General features: G+C 40.5%; 1 protein-coding gene across 3 annotated transcripts in view; it reads right to left on the bottom strand.

The window, feature by feature from the left end:
• Window positions 1-8,662: 8,662 nt before the first annotated feature.
• The window catches only part of CCSER1 (coiled-coil serine rich protein 1), a 969,508-nt gene continuing 956,903 nt past the window's right edge, over window positions 8,663-21,267 (bottom strand). For all 3 annotated transcript variants that reach the window (XM_033958815.1, XM_033958809.1, XM_033958799.1), the window contains 2 exons: window positions 19,693-19,767; window positions 8,663-9,501 (listed from right to left, as the gene is read on the bottom strand). In XM_033958815.1, coding sequence (XP_033814706.1) covers window positions 9,385-9,501; window positions 19,693-19,767 — 192 coding nt within the window. In that variant the 3' untranslated portion in view covers window positions 8,663-9,384. The remainder of the gene's footprint in view (window positions 9,502-19,692; window positions 19,768-21,267) is intronic.

Raw genomic sequence — 21,267 nt, forward strand, 5'->3', positions numbered from 1 at the left:
AACAAACAAACACATAAGGTTGCAAATATTCCTATCCTCCTCCCCAATACTTCTTGAATTTGGCAAGCATGCAGCAGAAACAGCGGCCGCACAAGCCTTCGAGCAGGGATGACTGTGACAGCTTGACATGGTCCTTGGGGAAGGAGTTCAGCAGGCACTTGGTCCAGGTCCAGGTCCGAGTAGCTCCGATGCAGGTACAGCCTGCAGAGATGATCGCCGGTACTTTAGCGATCATTGCAGGTTGCCATAGGCCTCAGGAGCTGTTTTCCCTCTGCCGCGGTCACACCCCTCCTCTGACATCAGAGGCAGGATCGCGGCAGGGGGAAGACAGCTCCTGAGGCCTATGGAAACCTGCAATGATCGCTAAAGTACCGGCGATCATCTCTGCAGGCTGCTCCCTGCTGGAATCAGGTAAAAGGAGGTGCGGGAGGTCAGGGGGGAAGCCGGACACTGCAGCACTTCACGACTGACTCTCCCCCCCTTGCCCTCTAAAGGAGGAGCGGCAGAGGCAGGCCAGCAAGAGACAGCACTGCCGATCCTGCTTTAGGGGGCGAGGGTCAGACAATGAATCGGAAGGCCAATTTTTTTTTTAATCGATTCTAATCGATTCACCCAAAATGAATCGTGAATCGATTTGAATCGTGAATCAGGCAGCACTACTTCGTGCCACCATGACAGTGTATTTTAGTGTATATGTGTGTGTGTGTGGGGAGGGGTATTTCTCATGCAGGTTTCTGGTTTTACTTCATTTATATTGTAAAATAATTTTTTATAGCTGAACAGTCAATTGGTCTGTTATCTGTATATACCTTCTTTGGACTAGAATTCAGCTTCTGCCTTTCTACTTTAGGTGCCTATTCCCCAACAGTAGAAAGACAAAAGCTGAATTCCAGTCCAAAGAATCAGATAGCAAACCAATTGACTGTTCAGATATAAAAATTTATTTTACAATATAAATGAAGTAAAACCTGAAACCCAACATGACCCTGTTTCGGACATTGTTAGGCTGCATCAGGGGTTATTCCAACATTATCAATTAAAATAAGAATATGCTGCACTCTGGTGAGTACTCCATCAGGTTTTGAATCCAGTTTCACCAAGCAATTGGAAGTATCACTCACCCCCCTCCCCAAATTTATATGTGTTCCTTTTAACTGACAATTTCAGAGATTTTTTTTTTAATTCCATCACTGTTTTTGTCCCCAACAAACTCCATAGGGAGGTTATTTGAGGCCACCCTCTCTGTGAAAAAGTACTTCCTGATGTTACTCATAAGTGTACCATTCTGCAACCTCAATTCATGTCCTGTAGTTTTACCTTTTCTTTATCTTTGAAAAAAAAAAATTTTTGAATATACATTTATTGATTTATACATTTCAAACAGTTTAGTTATTTATATTTAGTATTTTATATACTGCTTATAACCTAAGTGGTTTACATTCAGGTATTCAAGCATTTTTTCCCTATCTGTCCTGGTGGGCTTATAGTCTATTTAATGTACCTGGGGCATCGGAGGATTAAGTAACTTGCCTAGGATCACAAGGAGCAGCACAGGGTTTGAACCCACAACCTGTATCATATCTCCAATTTTTTTGAATTCAGACAAGCTTGTGTTAATAAAGTATAAGCTTCAGAGGGAAAACAGGTGAACATGATCAGGTTTAGAAACGGAGAGAAAATAAAAGGAAAACGTGGAGGGACATAATCGAAAGTGTGCCTAAGTCTGAGGTTGGACGTTTTGTGCAAGATGTCCATAAACCCAGTAGGAAAAATGTTCATTTTCAAAGCTGCCAAACGTCTTATTTTTGATTTTTGAAAATGAGCTAGGTATAAGTTTTGGTCCTTAGGACGTCTACCTTTTTTGCCGATTTCAAAAATAAAAACATCCACGTGAAAAACGTACAAAAACAAGTTTTGTAAACGTACCCACCAACTACCTTGTCTGATCACGGTAGAAGGAATCCCCATCAGCTGAGCCAGTTCAGGGAGTCCTGGTGGTTCAGCTGATGGGATTCCCCCTACCTTGATCAGCTGAGCTGGAAAGTGAAGTTTTGTTTGAACTTTAAAGCATAAGCCACAGGCAGCCATTTTGTTGGGATCTGGGGAGGGGATCTTTCCAAACTGATCCATTGAGGGAAAAATTATTGGAGAGGATCCCACCCTTGGGGCATTAAGCCTAACCCCAAGGGAATTTTTCCTGGCAGAAGAAGAGCTTTCATTTTGTTGGAATAAGGCTTTTATATTCTGGCAGATTTTAGGATTGAATATTATAAACCAAATAATTCCCACTTATCCTAACATGTAAATGAAAGTTCTATTCTAACAACAGGAGTCGGCCTCAGTAATGGAGCCTACGCGTAGTCGAAATCAATGACTGGGGTGTTCAGCGTAGTTATTTATGCTCCTTATTCTCCAATCATTGGCCTCACTCCCCTTACTTTACTTTATTCAAAAAGATTAATTATTTCTTATTTTAAATATAAGTTAATATTTTCTTTTTTTCTTTTTTCTAGTTTTTAAACTTATTTTCATTAAAACATTCTATTTACTTCATTCATTACACTATCATTCTACTCCTTTCACTACACTATTATATATTTCTCATGAAACTGCATTCTTTCCGTTGTGTCTACTGGTAATTTTTTAAACTAGGCAACATTCATTATTCAAAAAGCCTACTTATCTTGAGTCAGCGCTTGCATTTCAAAACAGCCAACGTGGCCAGCGTTTCGTGGGCACAAACTTAAACCCACTGCATCAGGGCCAAATAATTTAGGAAACAAGTCGCTGGAAAAGACACAAAAAAAGTTTGTTTAGTGCACAGTACTAGAGTCTTACTTACTATTCACGATAAGCTCACTTACTTGCTGCTCAATATTCATTTGAAAGCGGTCTCAGATCAACAAAATGGCGACAGCCTCGATTTAAAAAGCTTGGTTGTGTACTGACGTCAGTCAGAGTATCAGGTTACATTAGTGCAGGGATTCATTGATAAATACCTTGATCTCCACTATAGACTTTAAAGCAGGAAACAGTCTGAAACCACAGGTTGAAAAACGGCTTACATTTAGTAAAAATGTTGCCATTCTATTTGTTTATTCAGACCGTTAGGATACAATGTATTTAATCTATTAATCCAACGCTGTTCATGCTGGGCTAGCATACGTCTAAAATTGCCTCCTCTATTATCGGGTCTGACAATTTCTATGATGACAGCTTTTAATGCCATGAAATCATGTTTCCTTGTAATACAATGTTTTGCTAATGGTGCTCCCATATTCAGATTTTTAATATTGCTTTTATGCTCAGTCAACCTGACATTTAGTTGCCTAGAAGTTTGGCCTATATATAATAGGTTGCAGGGACATCTCAGAGCATAAACCACCCCACGAATAAAGTAAATAGAATGTTTTAATGAAAATAAGTTTAAAAACTAGAAAAAAGAATAAAAGAAAATATTAACTTATATTTAAAATAAGAAATAATTAATCTTTTTGAATAAAGTAAAGTAAGGGGAGTGAGGCCAATGATTGGAGAATAAGGAGCATAAATAACTACACTGAACACCCCAGTCATTGATTTCGACTACGCGTAGGCTCCATTACTGAGGCCGACTCCTGTTGTTAGAATAGAACTTTCATTTACATGTTAGGATAAGTGGGAATTATTTGGTTTATAATATTTGATATAGCTTTTCCACTGGGGAATTTTGTATTTAGTGTGTTAACTAGATTATCTCCCTGAAGTATAAAAATGACACAGCAGGCTTGGCAGAACACACTTAGTTTCAGTTCAGATTTCATTAGTTCTGTTTTGGATTTCCCGACAACATTGAATTGGGAACAACCCAATATTAAGAATTCTACACTTTGGGATGAATTGACTATTTTATCTAAACGTTACATTAGAGCTGAACTTCATGGGGCAACCCTTACTGAGTACTGTAAAAAGGAATTGATACCAAGAGGATTACGGGTATACAAAGAACCTAGGATGTTTAATGAGGATAAAGAATTTAATCAGAAATGGATTGGGATTTTAAATAAGTGCTCCCTTGATTTAATGGTCTTGATTATTGAACGTACAAAACAAGCTATGACAAACATTAAAACCGAGATAGAAGACAAATTAAAGATCTTGAAACAAAATGCGACGGAGAATGATTTCAAACAACAGCAAGACGAATTGAAGAATAAAGTAGATACCTTTAGAGCTGAAATCCAAAAGGATAAATATAAGAAATTCAAGAGAGATGAGAATGACTACATACAACTAAAAGTATACCCTTGGATAAAAATTCAAGATGGAGTGAATTCTGGGAAAGGTAAAAAAGTGGCCTTTGACCATACTTCTGAATCCTCTAGTTTTGGTTCAAGTTCCGAGGAGGATTTTTTGGGCCCAAAACCTCAGTTCCAGCGCAGAGGTCGGCGACGAAGAGGCAATGGTCGAAGAAATTATTTAAATCAGGGCCAACATCAGAACCAAGGTCAATATCAGAATCAAGGCCCATATCATTATCAAAGACCACAGACCCGCTCGCAGCGGGGTCAACAATTCCCATAGTGAAACCATCGTATGTATGTCAAGGAATACAACCTGACCCCGGTACACCAGAGGGTTCTCTGATTGTAAATTTATCGAATCATATATTGACAAATGATGAGATTTCTGTACTGTCTAAAGGTTTATCCTTTGTTCCAATGGTTCCGGTAGATTTATTCCAAGATAAGATTGACATTGAGAAATTCTACCGGATATTGAGAATTAAGTCTTTTTTCTCACAACAAGAGACATCTATACAAGACGAGACTGATTCTCTAGTGACACCAAAATCAAGTTGGATACCTCCGGGTCCAGTTGATCCGATATTGGAAACATTCCATAAGCTTATGAAATTGGACATTGAAAAAATTAATAAAGAGAAACAATACAGACGATCTTTTAATATCAATAAAAAAGAAAAGAATGCTATGTTGACCTTGACATCCGATAAAGAATTAATCATTAGGAGAGCAGATAAAGGTGGGAAAATTGTGCTATTGAAAAGAACAGACTACATGATGGAAGTTCATAAACAACTATACAGTAATGATTATATAGTTCTGACGGATGACCCGACTATTGATTTACAGTTAAGAATTAATAAACTAACTAAAACTGCTTTGGATCAAGGTTATAAAAAAGAATTTAAGTTTTTGAATGTGGGGTATCCAAAAATTCCAATTTTTTATCTACTCCCCAAGATTCATAAGTCGCTAACTGCTCCACCAGGAAGACCCATTGTCTCTAACAGAGGTTCACTTTTGGAGGCTGCATCAATTTACATTGATAAATTTCTTCAAATATTTGTAAAACAGACTGTCTCATATCTACAGGATACTACAGAATTTTTGAAGAAAATGGAGTTGATTCAACCGGATCAACATTCAATATTAGTTACGATAGATGTATGCTCCCTTTATACCATCATCCCTCAGGAGGAGGCATTAGAGATTATCAATAAAACCTTGGATTTAAGAACGACCCCCAAAGTACCAACAGTATTTCTCTGTCAACTTGCTAAAATGGTACTTCAAAACAGTTTTTTCATGTTTGAAGACTGTTTGTTTCAACAAAAATCGGGGATAGCAATGGGTATTACTATGGCCCCGGCTGTGGCTAACTTATTTATGAATGAGTTTGAGCAGAAATGGATATATCCCTCTCGATTTTTCAACAAAGTCAAATTGTGGACCCGTTACATCGATGATATTTTCCTGATTTGGAATGGAAGTCCCGATGAACTCAGCGAGTTTCTGATATATATGGATACCTGTCATCCGAAAGTAAAATTCACGCATACGCATAGTACAGTTGAAATTTCTTTTTTGGATGTACTGATTAAAATTGTTGATGGGAAATTTAAAACACAAGTATACACGAAACCGACTGATAGTAATTCGGTATTACATTTCTCAAGTGCTCACCCCAGTTCTCTTCGAAAAAGTCTTCCATTCTCTCAATTCCTAAGAATTAGAAGAATTTGTACTTCTGATGCTGATTTTAAAAGGCAAGCAACAAATCTGAAATACAAATTCTTACAAAGGGGCTACCCAGAAAAAATTATTAATAGAGCCTATAAAAGGGCTCTTTATAACCATAGGGAACATCTGTTAACCCCTAGAAATAGGAACAGTGATAAAACATGTGAGAAAATTATGACATGTGTGTTAACGTACTCTAATCAGAGTTATAAAATTGCTAAAGCTTTGAGAAAACACTGGGAGATTTTGAGCATAGCAGGAACCTTTAAAGACTATTCCCTCAGGATAGCTTATCGCCGTAATAGGAATTTAAAGGAGATACTATGTCCCTCACGTCCTAAAGATACGTCCACCATCTTAGACAATTCTATGTTGGGTCACCAAACATGTAATAAATGTCAGATGTGTGCTCTGATGGAATGCACCAAAATATTTGTGAACCCCAAAGATAATAGGGAATATATCCTGAATCATACATCAAATTGTAAAACTCGTGGGGTGGTTTATGCTCTGAGATGTCCCTGCAACCTATTATATATAGGCCAAACTTCTAGGCAACTAAATGTCAGGTTGACTGAGCATAAAAGCAATATTAAAAATCTGAATATGGGAGCACCATTAGCAAAACATTGTATTACAAGGAAACATGATTTCATGGCATTAAAAGCTGTCATCATAGAAATTGTCAGACCCGATAATAGAGGAGGCAATTTTAGACGTATGCTAGCCCAGCATGAACAGCGTTGGATTAATAGATTAAATACATTGTATCCTAACGGTCTGAATAAACAAATAGAATGGCAACATTTTTACTAAATGTAAGCCGTTTTTCAACCTGTGGTTTCAGACTGTTTCCTGCTTTAAAGTCTATAGTGGAGATCAAGGTATTTATCAATGAATCCCTGCACTAATGTAACCTGATACTCTGACTGACGTCAGTACACAACCAAGCTTTTTAAATCGAGGCTGTCGCCATTTTGTTGATCTGAGACCGCTTTCAAATGAATATTGAGCAGCAAGTAAGTGAGCTTATCGTGAATAGTAAGTAAGACTCTAGTACTGTGCACTAAACAAACTTTTTTTGTGTCTTTTCCAGCGACTTGTTTCCTAAATTATTTGGCCCTGATGCAGTGGGTTTAAGTTTGTGCCCACGAAACGCTGGCCACGTTGGCTGTTTTGAAATGCAAGCGCTGACTCAAGATAAGTAGGCTTTTTGAATAATGAATGTTGCCTAGTTTAAAAAATTACCAGTAGACACAACGGAAAGAATGCAGTTTCATGAGAAATATATAATAGTGTAGTGAAAGGAGTAGAATGATAGTGTAATGAATGAAGTAAATAGAATGTTTTAATGAAAATAAGTTTAAAAACTAGAAAAAAGAAAAAAAGAAAATATTAACTTATATTTAAAATAAGAAATAATTAATCTTTTTGAATAAAGTAAAGTAAGGGGAGTGAGGCCAATGATTGGAGAATAAGGAGCATAAATAACTACGCTGAACACCCCAGTCATTGATTTCGACTACGCGTAGGCTCCATTACTGAGGCCGACTCCTGTTGTTAGAATAGAACTTTCATTTACATGTTAGGATAAGTGGGAATTATTTGGTTTATAATATTTGATATAGCTTTTCCACTGGGGAATTTTGTATTTAGATTTTAGGATTGAACAGCAATTGTTTGGTTTGGTTTGTGAATGCTGGACTTAAGCACAAGGTGATACAAAACTGAGAATTTATTTGACACTTCTTTATGCTGGTGAAACAATAAACAGTACCCAAGAAAATTGCACCCAAAGTTTGGAACTCTTTTATTATTAAAGCAGTACCAAGTTACCAAACAACCTTGCAAACTGCTCGGCCGAGGTTTGTGCGCACTGGGTTAGGTCCCTTGCTGTGCCCAGCTTGGCCGCGCCTGGTCACAGTATGGTTCTCATTTTGTGTACATTTTGGGGTAGATTCATGAAAGTGTACCAAAACTTAAGTGCAGAAAATATGGGCACTAAGCAGCCATTCTATAATGGCAACTAACCACTAATTAATCCCAGTTAGGACCAATTAATGACACGTAAGAGCTATCATTGGTCCTTAAGGCCAATTGGTGCCTAATCTAACAACCCCCTCCTTTACAAAGCCGCACTAGCATTTTTAGCGCCGGCCGTGGTGGTAACAGCTCAGACACTCATTGGAATTCTATGAGCTGGCCGTGGCGGCCAGCGTTAAAAAAACTAGTGTGGCTTTGTAAATTAGGTGCATAACTAATACTATTCTATAACTTGTGAATCTAAATTTGTACACTAGTTAGAAATTTGGGTTACCACGTTATAAAATCCAGCCGGGGGGGGGGAGGAGGTAGGTTGTATGTATGTTGCATGTATGTTAAATGTATGTTGCATGTTTGCAAATATGAAATTACATATGCAAAAATGTTAATAGTGCTTTAAAAAAATCATATTTGTGATTATACATGTTATTTGCTGCTTTAGTTCCATTATTGTGTTTGCAAAGCCATTCACACTTTAGTTTACGAGCCTCCTTTAATTTTTGTATGGGAAGATTGTCCAGCTAAGTTAGCATACATTACCATTAAAGGTTACAAGGACTCATTAGCAAAAAAATACAGTAGGAAAATACAAGAGCTGACCATGCTGATCCCCAAGTTTAATCAAATCTTATGGTAAATCAATAAGTTCTAAGTTTACAGAATAGTACTGAAATGAAATAATGCATCATTTTATGTTGTACAATAAATTCAGTTTGCATTATAAAACTTATAAGATCAACTTCTTTTAAAGGAGTACAGTTTCAAATAGGTTACGTGAATGCTCAAAATGTTGACTTGTAAATTATTCAAACATAGCTATAGTTTGGGAGCGTAGTCCTCATTCAACTTCCATTTGAGTTGAAAGCAGTACGGGAGAAAAGCATTATTTTTCCTTCTCTGTACATACTGAAAAAAAAAAAATAAATTAAAAATCACATAGTAAGACATTCAGACTAAATTTTGGTCATTGTAAAGGACCACAATGCTGCTTGGTAAATTCACATTATAAAATGTAAATCTTCCAAAATAATCTGCCATCTTCTGATGTACAGGTCATAATTTATTTCTTTTTAAATTAGAGTTATCATGTAAAATGTTTTCTCTCAAAATGATAAATAGACATTATATTTGTTTATTTTTCAAGTCCCCATAGTTAAAATATATCTCTACACAAATGTCATGAACAGTTATACTTTGTTGGTCGATAATTTAAAATTAACTTAGCAGAATAATTCTGCTGGAAGTTCTGTAGAGTCCCTGAAGTACTGATAGACTGGAGCAGATCAGATAAAAACGAATTCTAATAAAATACAATATATCAGTGGAAAGAGTCTTGTGTCCAGATGCTGGTTTTAATTTGATAATGCTGGAAACAATGAACTGGTTGGATTGCTTTGTAGACCGAACCGTCTGTGCTGCTACAATTCCACCAAGCCTTTAAAAAGAAAGAAAGTAACAATAACATATCTGTAACACAACAGAAATGCATTGATGTTGAAATGCAAATATGAAATTAACTAAAACATTAACCAGTATTATAAGGGTCAATACTGAAGTGCTATTTAACCAGGCATGAGTGTAAGCCAGAGAGCTAGTCTCGATGGGCAAAATTTAATACTGGGCTGCAGGGCCCAGTTATCACCCGTCGGGTATTGGCTAGCAGGTAAGGGATGAGTTTTTCCCCGCCCCGACCTGTCGGAGCTTCTGATTGGTTGGGGCATGGAAGGTTCGAGAGAGGGGTATAAAAGCTGGGACCTTCCGGGGTCAGGGGTTCCTGGCTCCTGAAGGTGGTTTTTCCCCTCCCTCCCTCTCTTCCGTGGGTGGTTTGGTTGGCACTGGGGTTTAGGGATGTCGCAGCAGCGGTGTCCCGACCTACCAAGCGTTTTGGGGGGTGGGCTCATCCGGCGATGAGCCTTAAGAGGACATGAGCTTGGGGTGTGTGTGGGGGGGGGGGGGGGGGGGGCAGCGTCAGACCGGTTGGTTTTTATCATTATACTTTTTTAATTGAATTTTCATGTTTTTATATGTCAGTGTATGATAAATTATCTCCAGAACATCTGTATCCACAGTTTTTTGTTATTGTTTTCACTGTGGATTATTGGGTCTCCCCATTTTTCTTTGTTGTGCTGAATATCAGGGGAACAGTTATCATAGTGCACCTGACTGTGTACTTTTAAGTATACCAGAAATTGCCGTGATGAATGGCATTATGAGGTACAATGCTTTTCAATTCATTAATACCATCTACTATGTAGCCTTACAGGGAAAGATAAACTGCAAACCTTCTACAGAGATTTATTGAACTTCGGTGGTAATATCTTTTATTTGATCAAATTGACAATAACCTTAAAATATTGCAACAGAACAGAATTTGAGTCAACATGGATAAATTCTTCTTAAAATGCTATACAGGTACATGGTCTTAAGAGATTATGCACATCAACACTTTTGAAGAATTCTTATGTTAGGATAATAAAGTATATAATTTTGAGTAATTTGCATTTTTTTGCAATATATTATCACCTTTAGATGGCATATATTGAAGTCACTATCCAAGGAAAAACAGAAGCCTTATTTCTCTTTGAAAATGAGCAGTTACAATGTATGTGTGTTAAAAGCCATTTAGGATTTCTCAGTCAATGACAAATATACAAACTGGCAGATATTAGATTAGTAAGATATTTCTGTATTTCCATTTGATTTATCTCTGCTCATCTCAACAACTCAGAGTGACTGCAACAGCATAAGTCATAAAGTACAACTTAGAACAGACATCATAGGACAAAATATTCTATAATCAGACATGTGAAGGGCCATTCTGTAACAGGGTGTCTACATTTACACCAGTGTATCGCAAACTGTGCGCCTCCTGAGATTTGAAGTGTGCCGTGGCATACAGGGCAAGAAGAGAGGCGCCATCGTCAGCTAACTTACAACTTCCTGCCTTCTGCTGCCGATACGAAAGCGGGAGTATCGGCAGCAGAAGGCAGGAAATTGCAAGTTAGCTGATGCCGGCACCTCTCTCCCTGCCCCTGTATGCCATGGCACATTTAAAATCAGAGCAGAAGAGGCAAGCAGGAGTCCCCGCAGCTTCTCTCCCTACCCCTGGACCAGCAGCGGCAGCTCAGTGTAATTTTAACTTAGTCACACAGCTGCCACTAGCATTAGTTTAAACTCAGTTCCTTCAGGCAGCCGCAGGGCCTTTGCTAGGCCAGCCCACTTCGAAGATGCAAGGCAGGTTAGCCTAGCAAAATCTCCGAGGTTGCCTGATGAAACAGCAGCAAAACTAATCCTAGCGGCAGTTGAGTGACTAAGTTAAAACCACACAGTGAACTGCCGGTAGCCTAGAGAGAGGAGAGGATGCTGGACAGGGAAGGGAGAAGGGGTACCGCTGAACTTGGGGAGCAGGGAAGGGAGAAGTGGTACTGCTGGAAGGAGGGGATGGAAGGGAGAAGGGGTGCTGATGGACAGGGGGTGAAAAGGGAAAGGAGAAGGGGTAATGCTGGACAGGGGAAGGAGGGAAGGGGTACTGCTGGATAGGGGGGAGGTAAAAGAAAGGGAGAAGAGGTGCTGCTGGACTTGGCAGAAAGGGAGGGAAAGGAAAGGTGCTACACACTGGAGGGGAGGGTGAGATGGTGCATGGGGAGAGAACATATTGGGTTTTGGGGTGGGAAGGAGGATGCCACTCGAGGGAAGAGGAAAGGAAAGCGAGAGAAAGAGTGCAGGAGGGAGAAAGTGTTGAACTCATGGAGAGGGCAAGACGGATGGGGAGAACAGAAAGGAGGGAAGGAGAAATATTACATTCTGTGGAAGGGGGAGAGGGCAAAGAGTGAAAAGTTAGACACATGGAGAGAGAGAGAAAGAAATTCACAGACAAGGAGATACTATAGGTGGGTATTTCTGAAGGTGTTGATTGGTAACTCGTTGGGAGGAGGTTAGAGTGATGGGAGATATTTTTTGAACAATAGTGTTTTTATTTCTTTACGGAAATCTTTTATGTCTGTTGTTTTGATCAGTAATTCTAGGATGTCAGAGTCGATTTTAGCTGCCTGTGTCCCTAGAAGGTTGTCGTAAAGTTTCTTACGACGAGTTCCGTTGAGAGGTGGGAAGGTGAAGATGTTCTGCGTTCTCCTTCTTCTGGGTGAGAGGTAGTAGTGAAAGCGGTTGTTTAGGTAACTAGGTGCCGTGCCGTGGGTTACTTTGAAAATGAGACAGTAGAGTTTGAATTGTATTCTTGCTCTTATTGGTAGCCAGTGAGATTCTAAGTATGCATTAGTAATGTGGTCATGTTTGCTGAGTGAGTATATGAGTCTGAGGGCTGTGTTCTGGATGGTCTGCAGTTTTTTTATTGTGTTGATAGGGCAAGGTAAGTAAAGGCTGTTGCAGTAGTCTACAATGCTCAGCACAAGAGATTGGACAATGATCCGGAATTGGTCTTTATCAGAAAATTTTTTAATAAAGACCAATTCCGGATCATTGTCCAATCTCTTGTGCTGAGCATTGTAGACTACTGCAACAGCCTTTACTTACCTTGCCCTATCAACACAATAAAAAAACTGCAGACCATCCAGAACACAGCCCTCAGACTCATATACTCACTCAGCAAACATGACCACATTACTAATGCATACTTAGAATCTCACTGGCTACCAATAAGAGCAAGAATACAATTCAAACTCTACTGTCTCATTTTCAAAGTAACCCACGGCACGGCACCTAGTTACCTAAACAACCGCTTTCACTACTACCTCTCACCCAGAAGAAGGAGAACGCAGAACATCTTCACCTTCCCACCTCTCAACGGAACTCGTCGTAAGAAACTTTACGACAACCTTCTAGGGACACAGGCAGCTAAAATCGACTCTGACATCCTAGAATTACTGATCAAAACAACAGACATAAAAGATTTCCGTAAAGAAATAAAAACACTATTGTTCAAAAAATATCTCCCATCACTCTAACCTCCTCCCAACGAGTTACCAATCAACACCTTCAGAAATACCCACCTATAGTATCTCCTTGTCTGTGAATTAGAATGTACTGTAACTCTTCTACACTACACCTGATTTAACTTGATTCAATCGATATATATTATCTCCTGTGATATGTATTATCTTCTGTGACATGTATTATCCTCTGTGTTATGTACCATTCTGTTAAATTGTTGTATCATAATTCTTTACCGTTCCTGTAATCTACTCTTATCCTGTAATGTAATTCTACTGGAATTGCCCAGACATCTTCTATATTGTAATCCGCCTAGAACCGCAAGGCACAGGCGGAATAGAAATCCCTAATGTAATGTAATGTAATGTAAGATGTTGGTTGGGGGTGGAAAGGAGTACCAGAGGAGAAGCATGCAGGAGGAAGAGAGAAAAAAAACGTTGGACTGATAGAAAGGAGGGAGAAATGTTGAACTGGAAGGGGGTCCCAGAAAGGAGGAAGGGAAGGGAGATGGACTGCAGGGGGCAAAAAGGAGGAAAGGAAATAAAAATGTTACACTGGGGGGAAGGAGAGATTATTAAAGGAAGGGAGAGATATCAGACCAGGGAACAGAAGGGAAGGAGGGGAGTCTGGTAGCGCTATAGAAATAATAATAGTAGTAAAGAGAGATGCCAGATTATGGGAAGGAGAGGAGAGAGATGCCAGACTGGGAAGGGAGGAAAGGAAGGAGAGAGATGTTGGACCATGGAAATAGGGAGGGAAGGAGAGAGAGATAGGAAGGGAAGGTAAGACATGGAAAAGTAGATTTTGAGAAGAAAGCAGAAAAATGGAAAAACTGAAAGTTAATGTCAAAGATGGATGCAAGGCAGAAAGTGAAGACGGAGAGAAAAACAGTCATTGGATAAGAAGGCACTGGAAACAGTTAAAAACACAGAAAAATAAAGTCACCAGACAACAAAGGTAGGGAAAATGATTTTATTTTCAATATAGTGATTGAAATGTGTCAGTTTTGAGACTTTATATCTGCTGTGTATATTGTGTGTATATGAAAAATGAATGGAAAAATTGCATTACAATTAGTAAAGGGTGTTGGATCTGGGGAAGAGCTTGGGTGGGTCTATGGTGGAGTTTGGGAGGTCTGTGGTTGGAGGTACTCAGTTGATATTTGTTAGACTTTCCTGCTGGCACGCCCTACTGGCATTTCAGGTCCTATGGAGGGCCTCTGCGTATGGGTGGATGTCAAACATACTTGTGATGTCATCACGGCGACGTCTGTGTACTTCTGGGAGCCTCGAGCCGTTGGCCACTATCTTTAGTGTGCCCCGGCTCGAGAAAGTTTGAGAAACACTGATTTACACACTACTTGAGTGTGCAAATGTACAGAGTATTGCCACTCTTGTAGGTAAGCAAACATCTATGGGTCAGATTCTGTATGAGGCACCTAAATTGGTGCCTCCATTAATTACCTAAACGAGCTATAACACGCTCATAATTGGAAAAAAAAATTAATTGGCCGATAGGTGCCTACTCGATTCTATAAAAGGAAGGCACCTATTGCATGGTGCCTAACGGCGCCTAATGCCTAAATGGGCATGTTTGGGGCCAGAGAGAGAGACAATAGAGACAGGCACCATTAGGCGTGATTCTCTAAAGAACTTAGGTGCTTGCAATGTAGGCCAGTAAAACCCTGGCCTACATTACTAGCACATAAGCTTGTGATAGGCACTGTCAAACGCGATTCTGTAAACAGCGCCTAAGTGTGATTGACATGTGCCTGGCACCTTTTTATCAAGGCGCCAGCCAATTTAGGTACTGTTTGCAGAATCTGGTCCCAGGTGACTGAGGGCTAGATTCACTAACCTGCCTCTCCATGCCCGATCTGTGTCCAATCTGCGGCAGGCCGACCAATTCACCAACGCTCAGCATGCAAATGGGGGACGATCGGAGAAACGCCCCCCACTGACCACACGGATCACTAGTGAGCGATTCTGAAGCATGCGCAGACCATCTGTAGATGGTCTGCGCATGCTTATGGAGCTGCAAGCTGCTTTATTTTTTTTCTGGGGTTTTTTCATGAGCCTGGTTTTAACCCGCTTTAAACCCATGGGTTTAAACCACGGGCTTACAGTGCGGGGGAAGGGCAGTAGAGCCAGGATGGTGAGTGGGGGACGCAGGGCGGCTCGAGGAGACTCGGGGCTGAAAAGGGCAGGAGAAGTCAGCAGAGAGCAGGAAAGGTCATGAGCGAAAGATTCCCCACCAGTCGCTTCTTTTTGGATCGGCCAGCCCAGTCGGTGTTCCTTGAAAAGTCTAGTGAATCGCGTCCTTGCCTATTCTGCATGCCGTTTCCCCTCATTTGCATGCATGGATCGGAATCGGATCGGAGGAGAGGTTAGTGAATCAGGTCAGAGGGAAATCAGGTCGCAAAGGGCTCGCAAACCGATCGGTACACGTTCGGTTTGCTTAGTGAATCTAGCCCTAAGTGGCATCAAAGCATCTAAACAGTATACCATCGGATTCTATTCAGCTTGCAAAAAATTGGGTACAGATCACAGATCCATATGTAAACTAATTAGCTAATGCTAATTAGCTAATGCTTATTGGCATTAACAACCACTTAATTGGCAGTAATTTACTAGGCTATTACTACTTATTTCTATAGCGCTGCTAGACGTGCACAGCAGTGCTCAATAGAGCTTACAATCAGATCAAAACAAACAGAAGAAATAAAGGATTAGGCAGTGGTGTAGTAAGGGCTGGTGGTCCGCCCTGGGTGCCATGTTGGTGGAGGCGCCGGCATCCCTCCTCCTCTCCGCCCTCTTTGCCCCTCCACCTCTTCCCAATCCTCCCCTCGCCACCAGCGCACCTCCTTCCCTTCCCCCGTACCTCTAGTTGTTCACCACCGTGAGCAACAACTTCCACGTCATCCTCGTGACTGCGTCAGCTCTCCCGCCGATGTCCCTTCCGGGTGCTGCACATAGACAGTGACGTCGGAGAGAGAGCTCGTCATTACTCGCGGCGGTGAACAACGAGGGGTACGGGGGAAGGAAAGGGGGCATGTGCGGCAGGGGGCATGGGGGAAAGGAGCGGGGGCATGAGATGAGGGTGGGGGAGGGGCGTCTCCACTCTGGGCGCCTCTCACCCTTGTGACGCCACTGGGAGTAGGGAACTGTTTACAGTGGGAATGATTAAAAGATACGGGAGTAGGAATTAGGAGTTAAAAGCAGCCTCAAAAAAAAAGTAGATTTGAATACAGCAAGGATGGAGCTCGACATATTGACTCAGGAAGTCTATCTCAGGCAAACAGCGCAGCACGATAGAAGGGATGGAGCGTGGGGTTAGAGTTTGGAGCTGCCTAGTCCCTATTCTATAACTTGTGCACTTAAACTTCATAGCATACAACTCCAAAGGGGGCATGACCATTCGGGGGGCATCCCTTGAAATTAAGCGCCTAACAGGCCACCAGGCGGGCACAAACTTTGGCAGGCGTGAATGAAATACTAAGGTGCGCTAAGCGTTTCAGCATGTGTTTAGCGCACGCTAAATCTATGTGTGCGCAAACCACTAACGCATCCACAGACTCGCATCCATGCGTTAGCATTTAGCATGTGGTTAGCGTGCGCTAAAAAAATAGCGCACCTTACTAAAAGGAGCCCTCAGCTAGCAGAATAGAGTACTAGCTTAAAGATGATCATCTCAGTGCCTAACTTTGGATACCATTTCTTGAATTTTTCCATAATGCTCACTGTATTTCCAAAGGGACATGTGCATGGGAGTGTGTGGGCAGTGAAGACATTATGCACACCACTTAAAGAAGGTTCATAGTCAAATGCATGCAGCTAAGTTGTCTTGCTCTCAATTGTCTTGCACTTAGTTGTCTTGCGCTTATCTGTCTTGCGTGCAATTGTGGTTGTGCTCAATTGTCTTGCGCTCAATTGTCCGCGCGCTTTTGTCTTGCGCACATTTGACTTGCCACCCTTACAGAATACCGTGAGTTACACATGTCTTTCCTGCACATATTCAATCTTTTCATCGGGGAGTGAGGTGTAAATAAATCATCAAACTGCAATAAAAGTGCACATTAGTACCTCATCCTTTCCAACCACCATGTTAATATAACAAAAAAAAAAAATACTCTTGTCTTTCTTACCTGACTCGTTTAACTTTCACACTAATACGAGTTCAAAACGCAGCTCTGCTTAAGACGGCTGCAGCGTTCTTTCCTGCTGCTTTTAAACTGAGGAATCCCCCTGACATCACGCTAACCATGACAAAAACCACGCTGGTTTTTGAAAAGCCGTCCGGACCCGAGGACATGTCCCCAAAAGGAGAACATGTCTGTGGAAATCCGGACATCTGGTAACCCTAGAATTAATCTGGCTACCCTAGAGTTAATCCCAAAGCTGTAACACTTCCTATCAGCCCTATTGAAGAGGTTTCTAATCCCCCACCCCACCCATCCCTCTGGATAACAGCCACAGCAAGCTTTCACAGTACACAAGCAGCAGCAGTTTTACTTTTAAAGTTATCAATAGTACATTACAGTTTCCTCAGTTCCCAGCCTTTTGCTTGGCCAGCAGCACCTCCATAGGAACTTCCTCTCCAACCCAATTCTGTGGATTGCTTTCCCACTCTGGAGTAACTTCCATAGGCTGGGACTGCTCTAATGAAGACTCCACATTGCTCTCAGCAGCATCCAGCATTTCTGTCATCCTTCTCTTGAAGGGATTTGATCAAATTGACCAGGAAGCAGCATTACTGACATTTTCGGATGTGACGCGGACAAGAGGCCATAGCCTGAAACTGAATGGCAGCAGGTTCAGGACAAATGTCAGGAAGTTCTGTTTCACACAAAGAGTGGTGGGCGCTTGGAATGCTCTCCCGGAGGAGGTGGTAGCAGAGAATACTGTTCTGGGTTTCAAACGCAAGTTGGATGCACACCTTCTTGCAAATCATATTGAGGGATACGGGAAATCCGGGTCTCCAAAAAGGAGCACCTAAATGGGCCTCCGCGTGTGCGGATCGCCGGACTAGATGGACCTTGGTCTGATCCGGTGAAGGCGTTTCTTATGTTCTTATCTGCCTTGCAAGCCTTCAGCTTGTATTTGAGTTCCTCTCTACCCCTGGTGTAACAGGGCACTCCCTGGTAATGCTTTACTTCCTCTCAGGGGATTCAGCTGTGTATTTAGCATGGTCATTTATCTTTATGGGCTCAGGTGTCACTCTCTTTTCCTTCCTCCGGGAAACTGAAACCCAAGGTCTGGTTTGCCAGCTAACCTCTCGTCTGTCAGCTTGAGAGTTTGTACTTTTGCTAACCTCCCTGTCATTCTCATGGGTTTGGGATGCCCTGGCACCTTCTGGGCAAGGAATATAGGTCCACTTCTGGGTCTGCTTTATATTTACGGAATAGCACTTAGGCAACATAGTGGCATTTAAACATAGTAAATGACAGCAGATAAAGACCCTAAAGATCCATCCAGTCTGCCCAAATGTATACATTCTATAAATTCATGATTTAATTTAAATTGTCCTTTTTTCCTTAGATATTTCTGGGCCAGAAACCCAGAGCTCTGCCTGGTAGTGTACTTAGGTTTCATCTACCGGAGTCGCCATCAAAGCTCACTCCAGCCCATCTAAAGTATCCCAGCCATCGAAGCCCTCCCCAGCCCATCCATACGGGACACAGACTAAGTCTGCTCAGCACTGGCCTTAGTTCTTCAATATATACCCATTATTTTCTGATTAGAGATCCTCTGTGTTCATCCCATGCTTTTGTGAACTCTGTCTCCGTTTTCTTCTCCACCACCTCCCTCAGGAGCGCATTCCAGGCATCTACCACCCTCTCCGTAAATAAGGATTTCCTAACATTACTCTTAAGTCTACCACCCCTCAACCTCAAATTATGCCCTCTGGTTTTACCATTTTCCTTTCTCTGGAAAGATTTTGTTCTATATTAATACCTTTCAAGTATTTGAACGTCTGAATCATATTTACATGTGAATGTGTGCACAAAGACAAATATATAGTGGTATTTGAAATATTTATGCATATAAATGGTGCGAACAAGTAAGAGCCTATTGTACAGAATTACCCTGATTGTTTCCATTTGCATTAACAATTTAAATTCGTGTTTCATAAGCAGAGCAGCTGCTTTAAGAAATTAGCTTTCTGAAAGAAGATGAAAATTTTAATTTTCAATTACCCAAATTAGTGATAGAACCCCCTCACTGGTACACAATGATTAAAGTATTAATGTAAGATTTTATACAAAATTGTGTCTTTCCTATTATATGTTAGTATGTAAAATCTGAATTGCTTAGTTGATGATTACAAACATAATAACGTCATTAAATTCTTAATAACTGAGTAAATGCTGTTTCATACGAAAATATTTTACATTCTACTAATATGTATCCTTCATGTATTTGCATTTCCACTAACCCATCAGAGAATAAAAAAGCTGTTGGTAATACAAGCAATTAATAGCAAATTTGCATGCTGACAGGTAGTGGTGATTAGGTTTTTGTGGGCAGGGGGGGGTGTTCCTGTTAAAGAAGGCATTTGAGAAACATTTAAGAGCGAAAGATGAATAGTGTTCTGTTAAATCCCATTAAATCAAGGCATGGATGCAGCAGCAATAGAGCTGAATAGGCTGAATATCACTCGGTTTGATACAGGTACTTACGTCATGGCCTACCAATTCAGTCTGTGTGGATTTATCTAATCGGGAAGCTGTAGGTTTCTCTAAATGGACTTTTGCCTGCAAAATAGAAGAAAGGGAACCTGAGATGAGTCACCTTAGTTGCTACAGCAGTTCTTAGTATATGCATGCTTCATTTTGCCTTTTCTTTGAATTTAGAGCGAAACTAGTGTGGTGAGCAAAATGAAAAACTTGTGCATTTGGTTCAATCTTAATGGTTCATTATGGCGTTTGTGGCACATAATGGTCCAAAATGCACCCAGTTTATGGCAGTACAATGTTCCAGATAATTAGAAATGGCAGAGGGCTCAAGAGTTTGTTGCATTGTGAATTCCTGAACTTCTTTTTATTTCTTGTAAGAAAGAATCACTGCAGAAAAATGATACATGAGGAAGCACCATCAATGAACCTCTAATACCTTAGAGATGCAGATAATTAACACTCTCAGCTGAAGTCCTCACTAAGATCATGGGGAAAGTCTAAACTGCTTTCAAGAAAAAGATCAGTGATTTTCAGTAATTTCTTTTTTTGCCCTTTACCTTATATAATAGATTTTCTGCTGCTGTTAAAAAGTTAGGATAGCATGACATGTTAATGAATTTTTTTGTATTAATGCTTTTTTAAGTTAAATTTGTTTATTAACATTTTATAGATATAAACAAGAACAGGAATAATGCAGTGCAAGTATCATATAGGGTATAATAATATAGAATTATAATGAACACGGTATAATATACTATCATATCAGGAATATTTCATCTTGTCAAAAATAATTTCACTTAGGTCTAACTATAACATTCTGTTATCAGGTGAGAATTGTATCACATTATATTCTCATGTGATCTTTATGTAAATATACATCAATAGGAGACCATAAAGAATGTAGATTGATTAATGATAATGGATTTTGTTTTTCTGCTGCATACTGTTCATATCGTCTATAAAAGCAAACTAAATTCCACCAGAAGGTATAATCTAAAAAACGAACAGATTTCCAGTTCTTTAAAATATGTTTTATACCAACTGAAGTTAGCATATCAATCAATTTAGGTTTACAAGAAGAATTTCTAAAGCCAGGGTGTAAAGAATTGAGAATTATGATCTCAAAGTTTATCTCAGCAGAGTAATCTCTTTAATAGTTTTCCAAATTTCTATCCAAAATGGTTGAATTTTAATTTATTCAAAAATCATATATGTTGTAGAGTACCTGAAGATATGTTAAATGCCAACATTTATCAGTAGTTAATAAATGAGCTTTCATCATTCTATGTGGAGTCCAAGTGGAGTCTTAGGCCAAGCCCAATACATCCCAGGATGCACCGGGAAGGACACCTAAGGCCCTGATTCATCCAGGTGCCTATGTGAGGGGCCTTAGGCATCTGGCCCAATCAGGGCCTTAGGCCCCACTCTGGTGTATACCAGGATGCACCGGGAAGGGGAAGGCCTGCCATTTTGAAGAGGTGGACCTGTCGGCTGGAGTGAGTAGGAATCCCTCCAGCAGGCCTATCTTTGAAAGGTATGGGGTGGGGGTGTCTGTGTGGGGTGTTTGTGGGGTGTCAA

This window comes from Geotrypetes seraphini, chromosome 1, assembly GCF_902459505.1.
Source record: "Geotrypetes seraphini chromosome 1, aGeoSer1.1, whole genome shotgun sequence".
NCBI lineage: Eukaryota > Metazoa > Chordata > Amphibia > Gymnophiona > Dermophiidae > Geotrypetes > Geotrypetes seraphini.